At 33.5% G+C, this 27,184-nt stretch overlaps 1 protein-coding gene and 2 long non-coding RNA genes across 5 annotated transcripts; 2 read left to right on the top strand and 1 right to left on the bottom strand.

Annotated features, from left to right (window-relative positions):
• Positions 1-51: 51 nt before the first annotated feature.
• LOC107895020 (uncharacterized) lies at positions 52-1,753 on the top strand. Of its 2 annotated transcripts, XM_041108853.1 has the most exons (3): positions 92-110; positions 590-683; positions 1,310-1,753. In XM_041108853.1, the coding sequence occupies exons 2-3, from the start codon at positions 603-605 to the stop codon at positions 1,571-1,573; spliced, it is 345 nt and encodes a 114-aa protein (XP_040964787.1). In that variant the 5' UTR covers positions 92-110; positions 590-602; the 3' UTR covers positions 1,574-1,753. The 2 variants fall into 2 exon arrangements, 1 of the variants encoding a protein (XP_040964787.1); XR_005922827.1 differs by lacking the exon at positions 1,310-1,753 and having other exon boundaries at positions 52-342; positions 590-679.
• Positions 1,754-2,084: 331 nt separating this feature from the next.
• Positions 2,085-3,821, bottom strand: LOC121225058 (uncharacterized). Its single transcript, XR_005922826.1, has 3 exons — positions 3,671-3,821; positions 2,743-3,569; positions 2,085-2,657 (listed from the first exon to the last, which is right to left on the bottom strand). It is a non-coding gene; the product is annotated as an uncharacterized lncRNA (long non-coding RNA).
• A 14,981-nt stretch (positions 3,822-18,802) lies between these two features.
• Positions 18,803-26,190, top strand: LOC121225057 (uncharacterized). 2 transcript variants are annotated; one of them, XR_005922825.1, is made up of 3 exons: positions 18,803-18,946; positions 19,149-19,173; positions 25,923-26,190. It is a non-coding gene; the product is annotated as an uncharacterized lncRNA (long non-coding RNA). The 2 variants fall into 2 exon arrangements; XR_005922824.1 differs by lacking the exon at positions 18,803-18,946 and having other exon boundaries at positions 18,971-19,173.
• The last annotated feature ends 994 nt before the right edge of the window (positions 26,191-27,184 follow it).

The raw sequence follows: 27,184 nt of genomic DNA, 5'->3' as shown, positions 1-27,184 counted from the left end.
TTCGTTTTTTACGGTTAATTGGCAACTTATTATTTTTCTGTTTGTTGTCCAACTAGTTCTTCTTTGGTTTAAACTGTGAAATTTGATTTTTGAACTAGAATTCAAAAACGGTAAGTGGTCTCAAACCTCATTTTATGTTTTATCTAATTTCTGTCTGTATTAGAAGATGGATGAGTTCTGCTTGTCTCGGTTTAGCTATGGTTCAATCTCGTGAGTATATGTATTGTGTTTATCATATGGCAATATATGCTGGACAAGAAGGTTTTCCCCCATTTTTATATACTTGGATGGTACTCCACTGGGAGCGACGCCCAGGAATCCGATATACACATTCATAGAGCCGTATGATTTGTTAACCATCCTCTCACAGTTATATATAGATAATTACTTTGTAATTTATGTTTCGATGCATATTTGATTGTGTTGCTTATTATTAAATATTTGATTGATATGGTGATGATCATGAAGAAATGGATTAGGTCTGCTTTTCCACTTCTATTTATGACTTATTTCTACAATGGAACTATAATGTTGTAACACTTGGTTGCCTCTCCTTTTGATAATTGTTTCTCCTTGTTCATTGTTACAGTTGATAGATATTAATGGAAGTCCTCTCTATGTGCTTCTCAATCCTGCAATCAATCCCACGCAAAAAGATCTTCCAGTCACCATTTATGAAAGTGGTGTGTAGCCTTTCTCTTTATTTCATCCTTTTGTGTTAATCAATACCTACTATCTCTTATTCTGTGTCTAAATTTTTGCAATAAGGTGTCCTGTGTGACATTATACTATATTTTTAAAGTTTAAAGTGTAGTTGAGTTCAGTTTGATCAGGTTACCATCTAATTTATTCCATCATATTGCCAGAACATGTTTTGTTTGCTAACATGAGATTTTACATTCTATGTTTGCTGAATTGGTCTATTTGTTATTATCCTAAAGTTTAGATTTAAACAAAATATGTTCTGTGAAAGTGAGGCTATTTCAATTGTTGATGTTTTGTCCGTTTGTGCATCAATTGTTGATGTTCTGAGACTAATGTATTCATTCATGAAAATTTACTGGTATATGCGCATAAGATTGAAGCAGATAATCGAGATTGTTTATTTTGTATCTTATATTGGAGATCATTTTGTTATCTTGTGATCCATCATATCTTATAAGCTTGAACTTCTATAAATGTCCCCTTGTATTTCAAGGCCATACCCTTGTAAATGTGTGCTTTCAAGGTTATCTATGGAAAACAAATAGTTGGTCCAATTGAGCCAATGCTTAAAACTACAGTATTTGCTTCTGCTCCATGATTGTAGGTTAATGAAGCGGAGATGATGTCTTTGAATCAACAGAAGAGAATTGAGGAGCTCGAAGCACAACTAGGGGAAGTTGAGGATATAGTTAGAGATCTTAGAGCAGAGTTGAGAGAAGTACAAGATGAGTTGGAGAAGCTCACTAAAAACTCAATGCAGTGTTCGAGCGAACAAAAATCAGGACACGATGTTGCTGCTTCTGAAGAAATGTCCAATGTAAAAACAATCAGCGATTTCGGGTCTGTAGCATTGAAGTTTTGTCCGTAGCAAATAACTCTAATCATAGATCAATGCATTTTAATTGTTGATGTCTTAAACTGCATTCCTTTGTTTGATTTGGATCTAGAATATAATCTAGAATATAATCGAGGGTTAATGACGGTGAATCAAACAATTCTAGTGGTTTTGAAATGGAATTAACAAGAGATGCTATAGTTTCTAGTTTAATGAATTCACTTTAAGTTGTAAATACTATTGTAAAATTTTTAGTATTTATATTTAGTATATAAATATTATCCCTTTTTAGAACTTTAATCCAAATATATGTAATATTTTAATTCGTTAGGTTTATGTTTTCCATGTTATGTTAGTATATATTGTGAGTTATATATTCAAATACATTTTAAAATAAAATAATACAAATGTGTTAAAAGCATTAATTAAAATTAAAAAATAATTTTTATATTTAAATATTTAAATATTGACAATCCTTCAGTAGTTGAAAGTGATTAGTTTTTTAAATAGGTAGATAAATTAGTTAATTAGGCCTTGCTGCAGGTATGAATAAATTCATAGCTAAAACACATAAGCACAATCAAAACTGTCCAAATAAATAAAGTAATGAGATCTGAATACAATTGTCACGGTACATAGGATTTTATATGAAGTTATATATAACCCGTCCTTCTCAAGAATAGGTTATATGTAAAGCTTTCAAAGTAAAATCTTATCTTGTAAATAGGTGTGATTCCCAAGAGATTGAAGCATTTTCTCATAACCACTGCGGTTGCTTCACATAATAATAGTCTACTTGTTTCCTTATTTGACCCGATAACTTGCTCATTTCATTAATATATGCCACATGTCATCTTAAAGTTTCATTACAACATCTTTTACCAAGAATTCACTTCGCCATTAGAACTTTCCTTGTTTCAACACTAGGTGAACGGCCTTGTGAGGGCAGGGTGACAAGCAATAACAAGGTTTATTTTACCAAGAAACCATATAATTAGATCGTTGATCATACCTTGCACTCAGTGTTACTGTAAAATTTGGAGAAGATTTCGGATAAATTATAGAGGTAGTCACACACAACATTTGGTAACAAATTGGTACAAGCCTCATCAACAACCTGAAAGTAAGATAAAAATTTGTCAGACCGAGCCTGAGTCAAAAAACAATAAATAGATTGTTCTTTTTTTTCCTTAAGTTCTTACATCAGCAAATTGTAGCAAATGGAGCCCCAAATCGTGCTCATCCTTATGCTCCAATACTAATGTCCCATTCTATTAAAAACAAAGAGATAATGGGTAAAAGTTGCAGATATTGAATCTGATACAAAATAGTAGTTCTACTTAGCCTAATAACATCATACTAATGTCAGTACATAAAAAGGCAACTAAAAGATTTACAATGCTACTACTTCAGATTGAGGAGGAACTTACATTCTTCACATCCGGAGTAAGATACAATCCCTTTTTACTTACTTTTAGGTTCAATTGAAGTACTCATGTTCTATATTCGTGTTCAACACATCTGGAGGTGATACAATCTTTTTACATATAGGGACCAATAGCAGAATTTAACCTTTTTACATATTTTTTTTCTTTCAACGAATAAAATCCAATCCATAGTAAAACCTCGTCCAAATTTGGATCATAATATAGTGAATACACTATGCATGCAGTATAAATATTTGAGAACCAAGAAATCACTAACTTACAAATAGCTAGCAATTGCCAAACAGCCATCAAACCAAAGGCATAATGAAAAAAAACAAGCTCCAAATCCCATCTCATTTTAAACAGAAGCCATTAGAACTCATAAAGAAAAGCTAGATATTTCAGAACCAAATAGGTAAATAAAGATTCCATAGCAATAAGTCTGTATATAATAACATCTACACAATCAAACAATAAGTCTACTTTCAACTGCTAAAAACAGTAAGCTAGAACTTGCCTTCACACAGTTGACAACATCAAGTGCTTGTGCCATCAGTTTGGTGAAGCATAGCATCGATCTCATCACCATCCACCATTTCCAGCTGAAACAAAAGAGAAAATATGCATTAGAACACATTCCCCCTCCACAATGTGCACATTAGCACGAGTGGTCACTCATCTAACAGAGAAAATGGAATGATACCTCAGTAGGAGTTTGCTCGCCTCGCAGGCGGCGGCCATTGAACAAGAAGGCAATCGAGTTGAAATCTACAGATTGTCGATCACAATATGCATTCATGAGCTTCTTCAGTTGAGTGCTTCTTTTGAACCTAAAGAAAACTTCATTCCCATCCTAGGCTCATCATACAAAATTACAAATTTAGTCCAAAATAAAAGAGGAAGCCTTACTCTAAAAGGCCAATTATTACCAACAAAAAAATTAACGGTTTCTATGAATAGATAAGTAAAAAAAAAAGGTGTGTCACGGTCACAACAAGAATTTATACCAAATTTACAGTTCTCTTTCATCTTAAAAGTACTAAAACTATTTCAACCTTCAAATTTTCTACGCCCTACAACCTGAATTAACTTCCCATTATTCATATATCTCTCACTTATATCTCTCACTCCTAACCTAAACTTATTGGAATTAACAGTTCAAATTATTCCTACTAACATATGGACAAAGGTACATTTAGCTTTTTCTCAGTTTTAAAAAAGCCAAAGATGCCACAAATTTCAAACTTTGAGTAAACAAATTTACCTAGCACTCTGATCCTCATTTTGGTTTCTCTAGATGTATCGACAAAAACTGTCATCGATCATGGGTTGTTTCTAGGCTAAGAATTTGTTTTCTGGAACCAGACCTGATCCACCAATCAAATCAGTGAAAATTAAACAGAAAAAATGTTTTCTGGAATCTTCAACAACGGAAGGTTCAACAAACAATTTGGATTTTTAAAAGAATTAAACAGAAAAAATACTTGTTGATGACAGAGAAAGAACCACTGCTTATGGGTCTTCTTTTCTTGACCGTGGCTACTAATTTTTTAGGGTTTCTTCAAAATACAAGTAAGGCCGACGGTCGACGGAGATGACGGACGAAGATGGTGAGGTGAGGTGACGAACGGAGATGAGGAGGCAGAAGATGTGGAAGAAAATTTGCTTAGAAGAGAAAGGAGATTGCTTAGAAGAGAAAGGAGAAAGGGAAAATATCTTACAGATTAGAAATCGGTAAGACAATTTCCAAAATTTTTCTTTGGATTTTACCCGTGTTTGTAAAATGTTTTCCTATGGAAATAATTTTCCACAAAACAAACACTGGAAATGAACTGGAAAACATTTTCCACCAAACAAACGCACCTTGAGAGAAATATTTTGAAACAAACAAATTCAGATTTTGGCTTTGGTTTTTAATTAAGGACGTCTAATATTTTAAATAGATTAGTTGAAACAAAATGCCACTAAAGTGACCTCTTTTGTGTAGATTAGTTTATTTAAAATATCAAGATGATTATATGTTTTTTTGATTCATGCGTTTATTAATTGACCCAAAGGTAAGTTAATATTTGGCAGAATTTCAATGACATCTATGATGATAAATGTGTGACAATTTTAAGGTAATTAATGTGAGCAATAAGTTAGTCCAAAGATTAATTAATTGTTTGACATAGTTTATTGTCAAAGTTTGATTGCTGCAACAAGAGTATCGTTTATAGTTAATATTACTGTCCAAAGGCTTGATATTAATGTTGTGTTTGGTATCTTGAGATGTGATTAGTCATTATTTTGAATTTATTGTTTACTTATGAATATTGATGTGAGCTTGTTTTTATTTATTTTTGTTCTATATTCAGCTTGTTCATCTTCTGCTGTCATAATATCTGCTAACATCACTTCTATACCCATGCTTAATGGGATTAATTTTAAGGAATGGAAAAGGCACTTTCTTATAGTGCTTGGTTGCATGGACATAGACCTTACACTAAGGGAAGAATAACCCGCACCTCTTACTGCACAAGGCACCCCTTATGTTAAAAGGGATTTTGAGATGTGGGGTTGTTAAATCACATGAGTCTAATGATCATGAAGCACAACATTCCAAAAGCCTTTAGGGGCATAGAAGCTGAAAAGATTACTCAGGCCAAGTGTTTCTTTAAAAAAATTGAGAAACGTTTTACTAAAAATGATAAGGTTGATATGACATCACTTCTAAGTTTTTTGATGTCTATAAAGTATAAGGGTCAAGGAAATATGAGGGAGTACATTATGGAGATGTTTCATGCAGCCTCAGGACTTAAGGCACTTAAGATCGAGCTTTCTGAGGAATTACTTGTTCTTATGGTTTTGGTATCACTTCCTGCAAAGTTTAACCAATTTAAAATTAGTTACATCTGTCAATAGGAGAAATGGACTCTAAATGAGCTTATTTCTTATTGTGTGTAAAAGGAAGAAGGTTGAAACATGGTAAGCCTGAAAGTGCTCATTTGGCTAGTTCCTCTAAAGACAACAACTTACATTCTGAATAGCATACCCACTAAAGCAGTTACAAAAATACCTTATGAGCTTTGGATAGGTTGAAAGCCTAGTCTAAAGCACTTCACATATGCAAAAATCAATATTACATGCTCACATAACGGAGGTCTGATAAGTTAGAGATCATCAAATATACAGACTCCGATTCTGATGGAATATTGATGCAAAATTTTGTCACTAGGGTGCAAATTGTGATAATAATTGGTAGTCCTTTATTCCAATAACAACAGGAGCACATCAAAGTCAAAACACATAGACTTTAAGTTCCTATTTGTTAAAGTAAAAGATCAGATTGGTTAGGTAACTATAAAGCATATTGGGACAAACTTCATGATTGTGGATCCACTTACTAAAAGGACTATCACCCAATGTTTTTTTCATTAGCACACTGTTCATATGGGTGTAATATCATTGTAGGATATTTGGTTTTAGTGGGAGTTTGTGCTTTTTAATGTTTTTATTTTATAGACACATCTTCAGTTATTTCAGTTTACGAATATTAAGTTTATTTTTCACAAAAATAAAGTTTATTTGGTTTATTCACACTCTGATTTTGGTAAGGTTTGATCTCACTAAATTTTAAGTAGGACCAATTGGAAATAGACATGTTTAGATCATATTGCATGTAATTTCCATGCTACACATCCATACTTGATCTATGTCATTTTGTAGTGTTAATATACGTGACCAGGGATGGATTTAGTTACGATATATGTAATGAAAATTGCATTGGTTCTATGTTAACGTAATTAATGAACGAGATTTTTCAGAATACCTTTTTGGATATGATAGTAAAGTTTTGATCTCATAAGGTTATATAATGACATGTAATGATAGAGTAATTAATATATGTGGTCCAAGTGGGAGATTGTTGGAAAATCTGGACATCACATATATAATAAGGATAATTACATGTTATTATTTACTATTATAATAGGTTAATCCAAATTAAAAGTGATCTAATTTTGATAAATTTTATTAGGCTTTAATTTTTAAATAAATTATGGGTCAAATATGTGTAGATACTCTAGTAACTAATTTCTATTTAATGATGAGCTGATTAGAAGTCAGAGTTAATGTGCAAAAGTTATATATTAGGGTTATGGTCACCAAATTACATATAAGATAACTTTTCTAATATCTCATCTTTAGAAAAGAGAGAGCCACATTCTCTAAATTTCTTGTGTGCTAATTTGGAAGATTAAAATCACAAGATCTATAGAGAAATCGATGAATTCAAGTACGCTTCTGCATTTAATTTTGTTCTTTATTTATTCTTGATGATTTGACATGATAGATATTAGTTTATGGTTTGTTCAGTTTTATATTAGATATTACTTTACGGTTCTAACAAATAATTGTCCAATATGACTTTTATTTTTTTCAATTAAGTGTTGAGCTAAGTTTTTTTTGATAAATGGTTTGATATAAAAGAATATAATGTTTTTGAATAAATTTTGATAAATTTCAAGTGAAAGTTTGTTTAAAATATTTCTAAGAGATAAACTTTTAAATCCATCTTTCAAACACTTAGAAAATATTTTTCAACTTGTTCAAAATGATAAACAATTTTTTCAAACATTTTTATCAAGTGTAAAACTGCTCCCAGGGATTAAAGTATTGATACCTTCTATAAGGTATTGATACCTTGACCCAAGTTCCTATACCCTTGCCTTGTATCGATATTAATTTGAGCTTCGAAGTTCAGAAAAAATTGAGCAAAAAAAAGTATTGATACCCTTAACGAAATATTGGTACCTTTCACAAAATATCGATACATTATCCTTGTACCGATACCATTTTATGGTTCAATGTTTTGGAAATTAAAGAAAAATTGCCCGAGTATCAATACCCTCCCCAAGGTATCCTCATAACAAGTATTGATACATTCTTTATTGTATTGATACTATAGGTTTAACGGTCATCGAATTTAAGCAATTAAATTCCCAAAGTATCGATACCCCTTCAAATGTATCGATGCCTTTTGTTGCAGGAGTCATTAATGCTCTAATTTTCACACCTCTAACGGTTCAATTCATTTTCCCAACAACTTTAACGAATGGAAACCAATAAGAGGCTATAAATACCAGCTTCCAAAGCTTCTACAATAACAAGAGAGATTACAAGAGATTAAAAGCTATCAAGAAACATCAAAGAAATCTATTACCAACCTTTTGTGCTTACATTTTTCATATTTCTCTTGTAAACATTTGTGAGCATTCATTGTATTTTCTTCGCTCAAGTGTTTTTATTGGGTGTGTGATTTATTTACAAACATTCTAATCTTGTGAGTATTGTTTCTTTGTTTGCTCTTTTGAGAGGGTTTCTGTCTTAATATTTTTGTAGAAATCTTAAGGGAGTTGTGAGGTTAAACCTTGTCCTCAAAGGTTCATCAAATTAGTAGATTTGGGAAAATCGTTGGTGGTGGAAAGCTAAGGTAATGGAGTAGGCAATTGGGGTTGAACCGTTCTAAAATCGTTGTGTTCATTGTCTCATTTTCTTATCATTACTTCTACAACATTTTTAAAGACCTAATTCACCCCATCTAGGATATTTCAATTGATCAATTGAGCTAACATTAAGCTTCTATAGAGTGTATCGCTTTCAAGCAACCAATTCTCAATTTCATGTTCAGTGTCATATATATACATTTATAAATACCGTGACCTCTCGCTTATACTCATTAATGGATTGCCAATTTGATGATATATAATTCCTTGAGTGCGGAACACATAAACTCCATAATTTGTAGTTGTTAGAGTTTGATCTAGATGTACTCCCATTGAAGTGAAGGCAAAGTTGTGATTATATGATCATATGTGTGGTCTAAAATGCCTTCCATAGTTGGGTTAGTAAACAAACTAAGCATTTTTGAGGGGTCAAGTGTCAGTTGCATTTTATTTTTCCACTCGAATAACATATAAAAGAAATTTCATGAAAGAAAAGTTTTGCATTGCATTGAGGGCATAATCTTGGTATAGGTAGTAACAATATGATAATTTCGTTTGATTATTCATAATCTAAAGCACAATTTGAATGTCCTTTTGTAATGATCAGGGCACCTGGTTGATTAGAATTAAAAGTAATAGACACCCCACTTGTTGATACAAGAATTTACATATTTAAATAAAAATATATGAAACAAATATTTTAAACATAACTAATTGACAATAAAAGTTATCAAAGAACAAAAATTATCAAGGAATCTAGCATAGTGTATTTCCTGAGTCTGTTGTCTTTGTTGTTGTATGTCACCTCCAATTGTTATTCCATTGTAGTTAGGAAGCATAAGCTGAGAATCTTGAGCTATATGTGAAATAAAATATTAGATGTATTAGCATATTAAATAATTGTAATTTTAAAAATCTAATGAATATATAAATCATGTAATTTTCTTATAAAAATATGATAAAGTTATAAATATTTTATTATTAAATGGATGTCCATCAATATCAACATAAACTTAATACATATTAGGAATCTAATGTTCATTAGAATTAAGAGTTTTATATTATTTATACTTCTTATGTTTATAATATCAGAAATATAATAATTAATTATAAAAGTGCAAGAAAACAAACTCCTTAAGTGTAGAAATGACCTAAATCAACTACTACATTTGACGTCAGGTTACCTCTTTACCAATTACCACTTAGAATTTCAACTTTGATGAACCATTCTGAAAATACTCGGCCAATGATGGTTCTACATCAATTCTGAAAGTCTTTTATTTAAAAACACCTTGAAGGAAATGCCCTTTCCTTCCACATATGTCGCATTTAAGACACTTCTACCTGCATTTTGGCGAATTTACATATGTCGCATTTTGGTGAATTCCTTTATTTAGCACGTTTACCTACGTTTTCAAATGCACCATGATCATTTTGTCAAACTACTCGCCACGCGAGTCATACATTAACCTCGCTTTTTATTCCTTGACAAGCTTCCTGTTCGTTGTCCTAGCAGACTTCATTTTTGCCATGAGGTGTACCTGTTCGCCACTGGATCATGCCATGGCTAACCATGGACTTTTGATTTTGAAGAATAAATAAACCCCTTTCGAGGTTTCATCTCAAAGGACTTGTATGTTGTTTGCACGGTGTCGCCCTGAAGGACCTATATACCGTTTACAAAATGTGGCCCCAAAGGACTAGTAAATAATCATTAACATGGTGTCGCCCCGAAGGACCAATAGATAACTGTCAACACGATGTCACCGTGAAGGACCAATAGGCCGACACGGGCCTTAGGTTGTATTTGAGTGTCATGTTGCGCCATGCAAGGAGTGTGGCGCGACACACGTCGATGTGCTGCCCAAGTTCATTAGGGTTATTTTTGTTCGCGTAATCTGTAACACCTCTAACCTGTATTCGTCACTAGAATAGGTTTCGGAGCATTACCAAGTAATCGTAATCTAATCATTCATTTCAAACATTTAAAAATTCATAAAATGATTCATCATTAACATGCATAGAGTCTCTTATTAAGCTTTTGAAGGTTTGATAAAACTTTAGAAATTATTTGAGACTAAATCGGGAACATTTTAAAATTTTAGAAAAAAGTTAGAAAAATTTTAACTGCAGGGTTCACACGGCCAAGTCACACGCCTGTGTGTTTGGCCATGTGGACATTCGAAGTAGGGACACATGGCCGTGTCCCAGCTCGTGTAACTCTTTGACTTTGGTCACATGGCCAAACCACACGCCCATGTGTCAGGCCGTGTACCATTCGGAATGGCCTCGCACGCTAATGTGCTAGCCATGTGTCTTTTATGACCAATTCACATGCCCGTGTGTCTGGCCGTGTGGACCTAAAATGTAGTTAATTTACCAATTTCTACATGCTTGGGCATTAAACAACTCAAGAACCATTCGTTTAACCTGTTCAAAACACGATCAAACACATTCAAAACATGCTAAAACAATCATCCTAGGTGCCTAACCAACGTACCCTCATTAGTACCACATTTATTTCATCAAGACATATCATCAATGCATCATTCAAATTAAAATTATAAATATGCCAAAATCCATCAATTTGGCCTAGCTCATATCTACCTAAAACATTAACTTGAATTCACATGCACATACCAAGCTTTGGTTCAAATTACCATACCATACTATGGCTTCAAACACAAACACATGTATATATATATACCAAACCAACATTACACTTATAACCTCATTTACAATCCATCCACAAAATAACTATCATTTAGACATCCTAGGTACATGTCGACACAAAAGATAAATATCATTACATTTAAGTTCAGGATTATTGTTGGATGCTGAATTGACGATAAAAAAAGAAGTACCTAACCTGCACACGGAAAACAAAACCTTACGCTAAGTAAAACTCAGTGACATTTTTATAATCCGAATATTTAAAGACAATTATTATAAATGTATAATTGAAATATAAACACAAATTAATATTTAGAAATCACAACTACCATATGCCAACCCTTTGAATTCATACATAATAGAATATGATTTCATACTATGTTCAACTGACACATGCTATCACATTTCATTTGTTTCACAAATATCCCAATTCTCATACTTGCTATATAAATAACTTTTCACATATCAAACCACATTTCATTTTAACAGTTGTTTTATCCATTCCATATCCACTTCATGAGTACATAACTCATGTATCTCATTTTCATGTTTCAAATCACTATCCCATTTTATATTCTCATACAATATCATCCAATATCAATCATAGTACCGTTTTATTTAATTACCCCTATTAACACGACTCGGACTTAGACGGATACACAGATCCAACCAACACACCAGTTTGACACCCAATGCCTCATCGGATAAGTCCGAAGTAGTAACTGCGCCCAGCGCTATATAAATTTGACACCTAGTGTCTCATCGGTTAAATCGAAATAAATTAGAACCCAGTGCCTCATTGACTCGAAGTCGAAGAAATCCCTGAACTCTTCCTATCCTATGGCATGCCATCTATATCCGACTCAGCCCAATACAGTTAATAGGGTTTAATTTCACATTTCAATACAACCAATATCCAAAATCAAGTTTTCACATAATCACATATACACATGAATTCAATTCAATCTATAATAATCAATATCCAACTTTCACATTTGCACATATATTCATTTCAATTTAATAATCAATACATTCATAATGTATATACCAATTCAATCCGTTTCAATCAACTATCAACCTGTCAAATACTCACCTCAAACACTTACTATATGCATTAAATCAAATTGCAACAATTAATAACTAGATTTAGATTATAGAAATACAAACCGTGAATTCTGAGCTATTCACGTCGATTTTATCTTTCCCCTTTTTAGTCGAGGATTTCGGTACGACGTTAGCTACGGAATTAAAACAATTAAAATTCATCAATACAACACAATTCAATTTCATATTGAATATTTACATTTTTACTCAATATTTGCCTAAATTTTAATTTAGTCCCTAAACCGAGACTAAGTTTTATTCTTTACAATTGATTATATATTTTTATATAAATTTCACTTTAAACTAAATTTAAATCCTTATTTTCACTTAAACCCCTTAATTTTGAATTTTTTACAATTTAGTCCCTATTACTCAAATTTTACAATTTATTTTACAATTTAATCCTTTTTCATTTTAGCTTAAAAATCTATCAATTTAATCTCTAATACTTAAACTATTTAATAATAACAACATTTAAAATCTTAATAATTGCTAAAATTTTGACATGGGTGGGGTTGCCCTAGGTACCGGGATTCCAAAAACATAAAAATTACAAGAAAATGGGACTAAATTGACTAACCAATTGAAATTTCAAAATTTAGAGCCCTAAGGCCATGCGTCTCCTTCTTTTCTTCTTTCCTTTTCTTTCTTTGTTTTTCTTTCTTAGTTTGTATTTTTTTTACCTATTTTGTTTTATTATACTTTAATTATTATATAATACATATATATACATTTACTTAATTATTAAGATAACATATTTTAACATATTTTTATAACATAGGTATACATTGGCCCTTTAATTAATTTTTAACCTATAATTCAACTTTCATCCCATACGCAATTTAGTTCTTATACCTAATTACTTTTAATTCATGCAAATTCAATTAACCGAAACCTAATTAACTACACAACTAGCTTCGTAAATATTTACGAGTCCGATTTATGGGAATGGAGTTCCGGGAATGCACATTCCGACACCTCTGACTACCGGGTCGTTACATAATCAAGCTTTTACGAAGACCTAATTTAGGCTACCAATACCTCTATAAATAAGACATTAAGGGTTGACTGTAACTAAGTCATCATAGACGCCTTCATAAAACCCTCGTAATTTAGAAGTAGTTTTAGTTTATTTTTCTTTTTGGCTTTTCATGAATTTCTTGTTTTTTCTTCTTGAATCAGTTTTGATTCAAGAGTTTATTTATTTAATTAAAGTATTCAGTTTATATTTTTCTTTGCATTTGTTTTATTTATTTATTCCAATCGAGAGATTTGTTACTCCATTCCCCATTCGATATTCAATCTCAAATATCTTTTCTTCCCCGAATCAATCGTGTTTTTCACATGGTTTATTCAATTGAAGTTGAAATTATGAATAACATGAGTGGCTAAATCCCTTAGGTAATATTAACAAGTGGATGAGGACGTGATTAACGGAGGATTTTGGGTTTCCTGAAAATGATTAGTTGGTATAAATTATGTGTTCTTAACCTGTTAGGCTTGACAACCATAATAAGTTATCATAGGCTAGACAAGGTTGAAAGATAAGTTGAACGAGTAAAATCGTAATTTATCCTGGTTGAGAAAATAAGGTCGAGAGATAAGCGAGTATCAATCAGCCAATTAGTTAATTAGAGTCCGGGAGGCAATAATTAGTTAATAAATTACTGATCCACTCTAAAACCCTAATATGAAGTTAGTTACAAACCCTGAAGCAAGTTAATCTTCTTGATTGGTTTACCAATTTAATTCATCTGTTTATTTCTCTTTATTTATTTCTTTTTGTTATTTATTTATTTTTGTTCCCCTTAATCTATTTTATGGTTAATCATAATATAGGAAATAATTACTACTACTTAGACTTATTATTACAAAAAAACGTTTTCATTATTTATTCCATACTCTATTGGGTATGATCTTCGGAATACTTGCAGACACCACTATTCTCAATTCTTATATTTTTGTTGTTATATTTATTCTATAAACGATAGTGTATTTATATGCGATCAGTACCTTTACCTAGGGTATCGATACCTTATTGTCAAAATGCCAAAACTCATCCTTTTTGGTCATTTCCTTACCTAAGTCACACCATACCTTAAATGGTTTTATGTGCACACACAATACCTATATAAATCACTTCAAGATGGAAACCAATCCATTATTTCATCGACCAATAATCAATCCAGTCACATTGCCTTAATTTGGCACCAAACACTTAACAATATGCCAATTCATCTATCAAGCTTTCAAACATTTCAATAAACATTCAACTATACCATTTAAGATTAAATCATATCATAATGCATTCAAAAATATATCATTCAACAAAACATCCATATAAAGCCTTCTATATTGTCAATTACATCTTTTCGCATATATAGGAATTTACTAACCAAATGTAAACACTAAACAAGGTTTCAAATTACCATAATCACACTTTTAACATGTATATACATACAAGCTCCTAGACACATGCCACAATACCGAACTTAAACAAGAAAAAGTCTACTGAATCAAGAGATGAATAGTGTGAGCTCCTTGAGGATTTAATAGATACGCTCTGAAGGTTAAAATCTACAAGAGAAAGAAATGCAATGGAGTGAGCATTACGGAATGCTGAGTAAGCTCATATGTATTCAAATGGTTAACTTACCTCATATAATAAATATAATGTCAAACTAATTTATATGATGAAATTCACCTGATATATTAAAACATAATCACAACAAGGTGAGTTTGATCCACATTCAACCATGTAACATATCTAGTAAAGCATAATAATTTATATAATCTAAATCCAATTAATCTCAACTCAATTGTAACACCCAGATTTGGCGAGTCCTGAGTTTGGGCGAGTAACCCAAAGAAAACCCGATTGGCGATCTGCCCAGTTTTTCGTCTCTGGTGCACTAAGTTAAAGCTAAAGATTGGAGTTCATGAATGAGGTTGTATTTACCTGGGGTAAGTATTTAGGACTCGTATGTTGCTTTTGCGAAAATAGGTTTGTTTATGTATGTGCATGTAAAAATAAAAAAAGTAAGGCTTTGCATGGTGAATGTTTGCATTTCAAGCAATATGAGTGAGTTTTGATAATATTCTTATGTCTTATAAGTAGTGAATTTTAAGGGGCCCACAAATTGATGTGTAAACTTAGGGACCAAATTGTTGTTCATGAAAGTCAGGTAAGTCCCTAGATCAAATCTTACATACATTGTATGTTTTCTATAAAACTTCTGTGCTAAGTGGCCAAAGCAAAAAGCATGAAACTAGTAAAGTGTGATGTTATGAATCTAAATGACCATGGTGTTCTTGTGTCAGAAAATAAGAACGACCCCGATAAGAAGTGCATGTGTGTCTGGGTAATGGAAATGTGTTAATATATCAAGAAAAAGTCTGGATGTGTCTGTTATGAGTAAGTTAAGATATGATGAGTTCATGAAAGATGGGTGTGAAGAGTCTGTGTCTGTCTCTAGAGTCATCGAAGGAGTTCATCAGGACTAAAAACACGAATCTCTGAAAGGACAAGTCCATGGCCATGGCACTGAAAACCATATTGTGTAAGACTGTAACTAGTGGGTTATGACATCATATAGAAAGAAGACCATATCGTGTAAGACCGTAACTAGTGGGTTATGGCATCATATGGGAAAAAGTTAAGAAAGGTTATAGCCTAAATGTGGTTCTCTGTATGTTCCAGGACGATGAGGGGAAACCTCACTAAGTGTGAATCTAGGCGAATCCCTATCGTCTAAATCACCAGGAAAATGAATACTTTTATGGCAATACTCTTGATAGAAAAGCTTTTATGGCAAGTACTGAATGTTAATGAATGCCTTTGTGGCAAAACTCTAAATGGGTAAGCCTTCATGGAGAACCTCTTAAGGAATGCCTTTGTGGCGAGGCTCTAAAAGGAAAACCTTTTTAGTGAGTACTTTGTGAAAAAAGACACCCTCGTGGCAATCTCTGGATAAGAAAACCCTTGTGGCTATCTCTAAAAAAAATGCCTCTATGGTGGACTCTGATCGAAAAGAAAAGAAACCTACAGTGAAATCTGATAAATGATGTATAAGGTAATCAGAAGGAACGATAAGTATAACGAGCTTTGAAAGAAAGGCTTTGTAGAAAGTGTTATGACGAGCCTAGTATAATAATATAGTAAAAAGAACGAGTCTAGAATGCACTAGCGTGGGTAGTGAACCAAAGGTATTATGTCTGTAAGGCCCTTGTAACAATAATGGTCAGAAATTGCGAAAGAAAAAAAGTGAAGAATGCGATCAAGGTATCAATGAAAAGTAATGCATGTTATGATCTCAGAAATGAAACGTGATGCCAACAGTAAAATGAATAGAATCCAAGGGACGTATTTGCCAAAGTCTAGCTAAAAAATAAGAACAATGAGATGGTTACCCTCTAATAAGGTTCAGGTTAATTAAGGTTTAGTCACTAAGTTCTATCGAACTTACCTCTATGTCTTCTTGTTTCAAGTAAGTGGATTAAAGGCTACGCCAAAGGTGTGACGAGATGGGTTGTTTTGCATACACAGTAAGGGGAGTGATGTAGTCAAGTTTGATAGAAATATTGTGAATAAGTTACGAAAATTATTTATAAGCATTGTGACGTGTACAGAATGTGTTAGTAATATTATTTATAGATAGAATAAGTGAGTTATAAGTACTTATACGGACTTGTCGAGTGAAAATTCCTGTTCAAATGATTGTAATAATACATTGTACGTCCGTACCAAAAATTTCTAGGCAATGTTACTAAATAAGATGTATTGTTGGAAATTGTATGTTTTGGTTATATATAAGTTGTAGTTAGAGTGGTAACACCCGAAATCGACATCCGGCAAATCAGACGGGTTGAGGGTGTTACATCAATCGTATGTGTATACTCGATTTATCATTAAACCCTCTACTTTTCTACTTTTGATCTTTTAGCACATGGCAAGATGTTCAATATCTATGTTTTGCATCTTGAAAGTTACCCGATGAAACATCGTAAAAGAACTCGACTACATTAGTATCAATCACATCTGATACTCGTTCGAGCTTATCATATTCATTTGTGTCAGGTTACCTGTCCGGGCTAAACTTTTTATCGACACATCAAATAGCTTGGCCAAAGTTGTAATGTACAAGTTAGGTTACCCGTACGGGCTAAACCTTTATCTGCACATCAAATAGTTTGGCCAAAGTTGTATATACATATAAGGTTACCCGTCTGAGCTAAACCTATAAAACAACGTCCGGTTACTCGTTCAAGCTAAACCTGTGTCACATGTATCAAAGTGGCAATGAAAGTTATGGCAAATTGCCACTTTGATCCTTGAATTAATATTATTTAGCCCTTTTAACAAATAAAAATTAATGGCGATAAACTTTTACCATCTTTACGATTTAGTCTTTGTACCTTAATTAACTATTCGTTCAATAAAATTACTGGATCGAAATTCAATATAACTCTATAGTATACTTGTAAATATTAATTAATAATATTTACGAACTTGATCATTAGAAGACAGGGTTTTGAAACCACTATTTTTGACACCACTGAAAAACGGATTTTTATAGACTCCAAGTAAAACATTGAAATGAAGGGAACCCAGTGGCCACTATCGTTAAGGTCGCGGCACCAAAAAGGTTGTTTTGCAACACCAAGTGCTCCCAAGTCAAACTCTTGCACATTGACATGGATGTCACGACACTGAAGTCCGACAGGTGAAAAACTGCAGAGACAATTTTGTGTCCAAACAAGCTTAAGTTACTTTTCATTTAAAGCACATAATTGTCAATATTAAGTCAAATATTTTTTGCTTATAAATACCACTTTATATCAACTAGTTTTTTTATATAAAGAGACTAGGGGTGCCAAACTCCTATTTTAGGTGGGGAAATTCTTTTGGATTTTAGTAAAATTTTATTTGAGTTACTTTTTTGAAGTCAAATAATTTTTTTTTGAGTTCTGCTTCTGAATTTGTGATTATAATTGCTTTCTCTTTTATTTAAAATTCTAATACATGAATTTAATTTCGAAAAAAAAGGAAAATTCCCCGACTCTTACACAACCCCTTGAAATATTAAATGATGTTTATATTACATTAAATGAAAAATTTTAAATAATTCAGTGATATTTTATAAAATTTTAAAGTTAAATGACTAAAAAGTAAAGTTACCAATAATTTAGTGACATTGACTGTAATTTACCTAATATATAAAATAGTTATGAACTTTATTATTTTGATAAAATTTTCCATGTGGGGGTATAGGTTTGACCAAAACTTCATCTCGACCTCAACCTAAAATTTTAATAGAAATTTAGTCCATAGTTGAAGGACAATTGATGCCATTAACCTTAATATAAATGAAGACTTCTAAGGTCAAAATTGTCAGTTACTCATTCACCACTGACGCAACGAAAACCGTTGTTTAATTTATTTATTATTTGAATTCCAAACTGCCCAACCTTAGGACATGTTTGGTTGGAGGGAATAGGAATGCATTCCCCCTATTCTGCGGGCCCACTACCAAACGGGCGTTTGGTTGGTTGTAATGTTATTACGGCCTGAATCAGTTTCGTCCCTATTACCCCCATTGGCTGTAATAGCCATTCCCCCCATTCAGCGCCAATTAAGGATTCCTCACCCGTTTTATTTTCTATTATATTTTCTGCCCTCATCGATTTCTGCTTCTTCTTCCATCGATATTGCAAAGGTAATTTTTTCCTTTCCATCGATTTTTGCTTCTTCTTCTCGTACATTTCTTTTCTTCTATTTACGTTTCTTTTCTTTTCTCTATTTTATCAAGAACGAAAAAAGCTCGCACTCTTTCCCTGTTTTTCTTTTCTTTTCTTTTCTGTAAAATAGATTTCGTTTTTCTTTTCTCCATTTTCTAACTCTTCAGTTTTGAGTGACAGGTCGTTACCATCACTCTTTTAGCAGGTCGCACTCTTTCCCTATTTATTTTACAAGTAGTTTTTCTTTTGCTCAAATCTGGAATATTTGTTTTTTGTTCTCTTAATTTTGATTCCTTTCTTATGATTTTCATTCGGCTTTTCTTTGACTGATTCTATTGCATGTTCGATTGAACAGATGAAAATTTTTTCAATGTGGTTCTTGTTGTTCCAATAGGGTCGGAAGCGTGTAAATTATTGTACTAAAAAATCACACAAAGTTCAATTCCCAGGGAAGAGAGGTGGATCACATGGATCTCTTAAATACCAAGTCTTTCCTTAGACAGAATATCCCTTCTACAGTAATTTAATAGCACAATTAAATACTACTATTATACCCTCAAATATTGAAAGAAAAATAGGACAAGAAAGAACACAAGAGTTTTAACGAGGTTCGGTAAATTATACCTACGTCCTCGGGCACTAACACCAGATGATAACTTTACTATCTTCAAAGTATTACAAACAAATAGAATTCCTTAAGAATTCTCAAATGAGAGAAGAGAGAAAACTAAGAGAGAAAGATTGGTTGGGATGGATTAAAATGAGAAATGAGAAGGCCTATTTATAGTTGAGGTTTAAGGACCAAACAATAAATAGCCCATTATCTCAAGGACCAAAAAAAATTATCCCATGCCACTTTTCAAAGTCGACTTTAGGGTGCTAAACTTGCACCACTTTGTATTGTTTGCCATTAATGTTGTCTCCCATTAATGTTAACAATCTCCACCTTGAAGATTTGATTAGGATAATCACATCGTCACACACTTCCTTCAACTCCCCAAATTCGATAAAGCTATCTTTTGTAGTGCCTACAAATGCACTCTCGAGCGCCATACACCTGAAGGTGCTCAAATTCTCAGGATGTTAATCAAGTTCAAACAATGATTAAACTTGATTGTTGTTACCACCTTGGTCATCATATCTGCGGGATTATCTGCTGTCGGAATCTTCTGAAGTAGAATTTTTCCTTTTTCAAAGACTTCCCGCATAAAGTGATATCTTACGTCGATATGCTTAGTTCTTGAATGATAGACTTGATTTTTCGCTAAATGAATAGCGCTCTGACTGTCACAATATAAACTTATGTGACTTTGAATAACTCCTAAGTCTTTCAACAATCCATTAAGCCAAATAGCCTCCTTAACAGCTTCTGTAACTGTCATATATTCTGCCTCTGTAGTAGACACAGCTACTGTAGACTGTAAGGTAGACTTCCAACTCACTGGGGCTTTCGCAAGAGTAAACAGATACCCCGTAGTTGAACGACGTTTATCTAAATCACCAGCAAAGTCGGAATCAACATATCCAACTACAAACTGACCAAGTGCTTCATCCTGTTCAAAAATTAAACCAACATCTACGGTTTTTCGAAGATACCGTAGAATCCATTTCACAGCTTGCCAATGTCCTTTTCCAGGATCATGCATATACCTGCTCACAACTCCAACAGCTTGTGAAATGTCAGGCCTCGTACACACCATCGCATACATCAAACTCCTAACTGCATTAGCATATGGGACTTTCGCCATATATTCTCTTTCATCTTTAGTCTTCGGAGATAATTGAGCACTAAGTTTCATATGAGAAGCAAGTGGGGTACTTACATGTTTTGTGTTTTCATTTACACCAAAACATTGTAATACCTTTTTCAGATATTGCTTCTGATTTAAACAGAGCTTGCCTCTCGGTCTATCTCTACTTATCTTCATGCCGAGAATCTTCTTGGCCTCACCTAGATCTTTCATCTCGAACTCTTGATTCAACTGAGCCTTCAGCTTATCTATCTCATTTTGGCTTTTCGAAGCGATTAACATATCATCAACATACAAGAGTAGATAAATGAAAGATCCGTCATGCAGCTTCTGCAAATATACACAATTGTCATATTTGCTTCTTGTGTACTTCTGCCTTCTCATAAAGCTATCAAATCGCTTGTACCACTGCCTCGGGGATTGCTTCAATCCATATAGCGATTTGTTAAGCTTACAAACCCAATTTCTACCACCAGCATCTGTGTATCCTTCTGGCTGAGTCATATAGATCTCCTTTTCTAACTCACCATGCAAGAAAGCCGTCTTAACATCAAGTTGAGCTAGCTCTAAATTCAACTGTGCTACCAAGGCCAACAAAATTCTAATGGAGGAATGCTTCACAACAGGGGAAAATACATCATTGTAGTCAATTCCCTCCTTCTGAGCGTAGCTTTTAGCTACCAATCTTGCCTTGTAGCGAATATCCTTCTTGCTAGGAGATCCATCTTTCTTTGCGAATACCCACTTGCATCCGATTGCCCTTTTACCTTTCGGTAATTGCGCCAACTCTCAAGTATTGTTCTTCCGGAGAGACTGCATTTCTTCATCCATGGCGCTTTTCCATTTATCACTTTCTAAGCTTTGCATTGCTTCTTGATAAGTGATAGGAATATCATCAACAACGGGAAGGGCGTAGGCCACCATATCAGTAAATCGAGCAGGTTTACGAATTTCTCTCCGTGGCCTTGCAACTGCAACTGGTTCTGGTGTACTTAGTGGTTCTTGGGTCAGAACCTCTTCAACCTCTAATTCCTCCATTGTGGCTGGAGAATTAGACTTATTAACTGGGCAAATCCCCATCTGCTCAAACTCCACCTGTTTTGGAGTACACTCCACCTGCTGTAGAGTATTGCTCATCTGAATATCTTTATCTGCTACCTTTTTCAATGTGGCAGATTTATCAAAGGTAACATCTCTGCTACAGATCATTTTCTTTGTGCTTAAGCACCAAAGACGAAATCCCTTCACTCCAGAAGTGATTCCCATAAAGAGAGCTTTCTTTGCCATCGGATCTAACTTTGACTCCTTCACATGGTAATATGCAGTGGTTCCAAACACATGTAAGGAATCATAATCTGTAGTCGGTTTTCCAGACCATACCTCCATAGGAGTTTTTCTTTCTAATGCAGATGATGGCAAACGATTAACAAGATGGCCAGCGTATGTCACAGCTTCAACCCAAAATTGCTTGCCCAGCCCAGCATTGGACAACATACATTGAACTTTCTCCAGCAATGTTCGATTCATACGCTCTGCCAATCCATTCTGCTGTGGTGTATCCCTAACTGTGAAGTGTCGAACAATACCATACTCTTGGCACACATCGAAGAACGGATCACTTTTATATTCCCCTCCATTGTCCGTCCTAAGCCGCTTGATTTTCTTGCCAGTCTGGTTTTCGATCATAGTTTTCCATTTAAGAAAAACTCTAAGCACTTCATCCTTAGTTCTCATGGTATACACCCAAACTCTTCTGGAATAGTCATCAACAAAAGTAACAAAGTAGTGTTTTCCTCCCAATGAAGGTGTCTTGGAAGGCCCCCACACATCTGAGTGAACATATTCCAAAATACCTTTTGTATTATGGATAGTAGTACCGAATTTCACTCTCTTTTGCTTTCCCAGAACACAATGCTCGCAAAATTTTAATTTGCAAGCCTTTGCACCTTTCAACAATCCTTGCTTTGCCAGAATTTGCAAGGATTTTTCGCTGGCATGTCCCAACTTCATATGCCACAACTGTATTGAGTCCAATTCTTTGTTGCCGGAAGCTGCAGCGACTGCTCCAATAACTGTACTACCTTGGTAGTAATACAAGTTATTTTTCCTGATGCCCTTCAATATCACAAGTGCGCCAGATGTCACTTTCAAAACCCCATCTCTCATAGTAACAACTGAACCATTGGATTCCAAGGCTCCCAATGAGATGAGATTTTTCTTCAAACTGGGCACGTACCGAACATCAGTCAAAACTCTGGTTGATCCATCTTTATTCTTTAATTGGATTGAACCTATCCCAACAGTTTTACAGGCATTGTCATTGCCCATATAAACAACTCCTCCATTTAGTTCTACTAAATCAGAGAACCACTCCCGGTTAGGGGACATATGATAGGTACAACCCGAATCTAATATCCACTCATCTGAATGGAACGACGATGATGATGCAACCAGTGATAGTTCAGAGTCACTAGTATCATGCTTAGCAACACAAGCATCTACAGCAGCTTTTCCCTTATTCTTCAGCTTTGGACAATTTTTCTTCCAGTGGCCTTTCTCATGACAAAAAGCACATTCATCTTTCCCGAGTCTGGACTTTGACTTTGATCTCCCCTTTTGAGTTTTCTTCCGAGTGTATGAACGACCTCGGACTACTAAAGCTTCTGTATCTCTGATTGAGTTTTTTTGTTTGTCCTTCTTTCTCTGTTCATAACTGTATAAGGCCGCACAGACTTCGCTCAGAGATATATCACTCTTGCCATGAAGTAGAGTAGTTTCTAGGAACTCAAACTCCTCAGGAAGTGACCCCAATAGCATCAAAGCCAAATCTTCATCTTTGAATGTCTCATCCATATTCAGCAAATCAGTGACTAACTGATTAAATTTGGTGATGTGATCATTCATTGTGGTACTTGGGACGTATGTGAAGCGAAACAGTCTTTTCTTCAAGTGGAGCTTATTTTGACTGTTTTTCTTCAAAAAATTTTCTTCAAGTGCCACCCACAACTTATTTGCAGAAGTCTCCTTTGAAAAAGCATACCTCTGCTCTCGAGAAAGGCATGATCGAATTGTGCCACATGCCAACCGATTGATCGCCTTCCAATCTTTCTCCTGTACATCATCTGGTTTCTCTTCATCAATGGCAATGTCTAGACCCTGCTGAAAAAGGGCATCTAGAACCTCACTTTGCCACATACCAAAATGGCCCGTGCCATCAAAGATCTCCACGGCCAATCTTGCATTTGCAATTGTCGGTCTTGTCCACATGGACGATGTTGAAGCTCCTACACCGACCGTTTTCTCCATAATCTTTCAATATACCTAAGGAAATCTTTTCTGATGTGGAAGATCAGTTTAAACTACAACCACAGAGCATACTACGATTAACCTTCGGCTCTGATACCACTTGTTGTTCCAATAGGGTCGGAAGCGTGTAAATTATTGTACTAAAAATCACACAAAGTTCAATTCCCAGGGAAGAGAGGTGGATCACATGGATCTCTTAAATACCAAGTCTTTCCTTAGACAGAATATCCCTTCTATAGTAATTTAATAGCACAATTAAATACTACTATTATACCCTCAAATATTGAAAGAAAAATAGGACAAGAAAGAACACAAGAGTTTTAACGAGGTTCGGTAAATTATACCTACGTCCTCGGGCACTAACACCAGATGATAACTTTACTATCTTCAAAGTATTACAAACAAATAGAATTCCTTAAGAATTCTCAAATGAGAGAAGAGAGAAAACTAAGAGAGAAAGATTGGTTGGGATGGATTGAAATGAGAAATGAGAAGGCCTATTTATAGTTGAGGTTTAAGGACCAAACAATAAATAGCCCATTATCTCAAGGACCAAAAAAAATTATCCCATGCCACTTTTTCAAAGTCAACTTTAGGGTGCTAAACTTGCACCACTTTGTATTGTTTGCCATTAATGTTGTCTCCCATTAATGTTAACAGTTCTATTACTTATTTATTCTATTGCATGTTTGACTGATTCTGTTGATAGGGCACTTTGGTTTCCCTTTATTCTTTTATGAAACTGATACTTTTGTTGTCAATTAAACTTTTCGACAAAGTTTGTGTTGCTAAGTTAAGGCTATTTAGAAGACAGCTAGGAAAGAGCTAACTCTTACGACTGATGCCTGTTGGTCTTCAAGTAGAATGAAGATGGTTTTTGTTAGATTCTATGTTGCTCAGATTCTTCATTTTGTTCGAAGCATTTGTATCCGACAAATATCGTGATATGGGTATGGGGATACAATCTTTCAATGACTATTCAAATACATAGAAAAAATTTGGGGGGAAATGGGCATACTCCTGTTGGAATATACCCAATTTGACTCTTACACACGAATCCAAGTAACATAGGTTGAATGAGTTAAGAAATTGGTAGAGACTGTAGGTTGAGGCTTCAGGTAATGTAGAATTTCAATTCAGCTATGATTGTCTGTTTTCCAAATAAGCGAAAATGACACTTGAAGCTTAGCTAATTACACCGGTTGGGTTAATATAGTCTATTGTCTTTCTACTCATGCAAGTTTCAAGTGTTGTTGTCTTACCAAAGGAAGCTAAGCCAAATAAGATAGAATCACCATTGCAAATTCAGTCCTCATTAACCTCGAGTGTCACTGCCTTATCAATGGAAGCTAAGCCAATTAAGTTAGAATCACAATTGCAAATTCACTCATTGTTAACCCCTTGGCTAATAAAAAAAGATCAGATTTCTTTGTTTTTGTGTCCTGGATTAATCTATTCATTTAGTATATATATACTCAGCATTTGGTGTTTTCTTCATGATTATTTGATTGGTTCTCTCTACTTTCTAAGGTCTTTAAATGTAGAGCATTTGGGTTTTGCCCAAAGCAGATTGAGATTGAATTTCAGATTTTGCATGCTCGTCTATTCTTTGAATTGTGTACCTTGTAAATGACTAGTTTTTTTACTAGTATCTTATAATATACGAAATGATAGTTTATATTTGCCTCTTATTTTGGGCATAAAACAGACATATTAACATCACAGTCCATGCCGGGTGGTTTAGACTTTGAGAGGTTTCCTTGTAATATTTACGAAAAGATTGAAGTCTCTGTTTTTAGCATCCATGGGAATCATTTACCTGCAATTAGTTGATGATTTGAACTGAATCACATATAATAAAACATTTATATGTGACTTGTTTATTTGTGTGTACCAGTTATTTAGATTCATGAAGAGGTTGGTCATGGGGAATTCCATGATGCTCAGACAGGATCTTCAGTGATAATATCAAAACTTACCCTTAATTTCTGTCATCACTTGTATTTCCAGCACAGGCGTGCTAAATTTTTTTTCTATTACTTTCCTATATATTTGGAAGATCCTAACTCCATATGGCTGTTCACATGGCTATTCACCTGTATGTTAGGGATGAAAAACCATTTTGGTTCTTGTTAATAACCTCTGGAAGATGAGCTTGAATTCTATTAGCATGAATCATAGTTATACACATAAAATACAAAATGGTATGATATTGGTCGAAACTCTTTTATAGAGATTGGGTTAAGGCATTTAAGCACCAAAGTGACATTAAAAGCAGGCAACATTGAACCAATTTTGAAGTAGTCATATATCCATTAAGGCCAGGGCTCTTATCACTATTCAATGAAAACGTAACAGCTCTGATTTTTTTGTTGGTTACTAGTAAACTGTTTTAATCGAGAATAGTCATATTGCTATATATCTACACTAGTAAACACTAGTAAACTGTTTGATAAGCATGGAAGTCAAACTATTAGCAGATAATTAATTGGGATTGATCAAGTTTTAAGAGTTGATTTCTACTAAGAATATGCGCAACTAGTGTTTCGACTAGCTTGTTTGTTTCATTTCTTGTTCGATTATTTGTTTAGTTGACTAAGGTGGTTGTAATAGTTAGTGCAAATCAGTTTTGAGTGATTATTGTAATAGTTAGTGCAAAACAGTTTATTTTTATTATTTTTAATTTTAACTATTATTTTTCAATTATTATTCAAGTTTTAATTTTATTGTTATGGATTGGTTTTATACAATTGTTTTTCAATTTACTAAATAATGCATTTGTTTATTTTTGTAATTCAAGTAAAGTTTGGATATTTTTTATTTTTAATATTCCAATTTATTAAATAATGCATTTGTTAAAATAAAAATAATTAAATGCATAAAACTAATTAAATTATATATTTACAAATTAATTAAATTAAATTAAATTTTTTTATTTTTAATATTTTATTTTTAATATTCCAATTTATTAAAATAAAAATAATTAAATTATATATTTAATTATTAAATACCGTTTAATAATTATAAAGTCTTTAATTTTTTTAATTAACAAAATATTGTTTTAATTAACTGTAATGAATATTAAGAATAAATGCTAGTGACAACAAAATTTCAAATAAATCTTAAATTTACATTAAATTTTAATTTGATGTAGAATGT

Source organism: Gossypium hirsutum, chromosome D13 (genome assembly GCF_007990345.1).
Source record: "Gossypium hirsutum isolate 1008001.06 chromosome D13, Gossypium_hirsutum_v2.1, whole genome shotgun sequence".
NCBI lineage: Eukaryota > Viridiplantae > Streptophyta > Magnoliopsida > Malvales > Malvaceae > Gossypium > Gossypium hirsutum.
The sequence above is the reverse complement of the archived record's forward strand: the minus strand, read 5'-3'. Positions and strand labels throughout refer to the sequence as shown.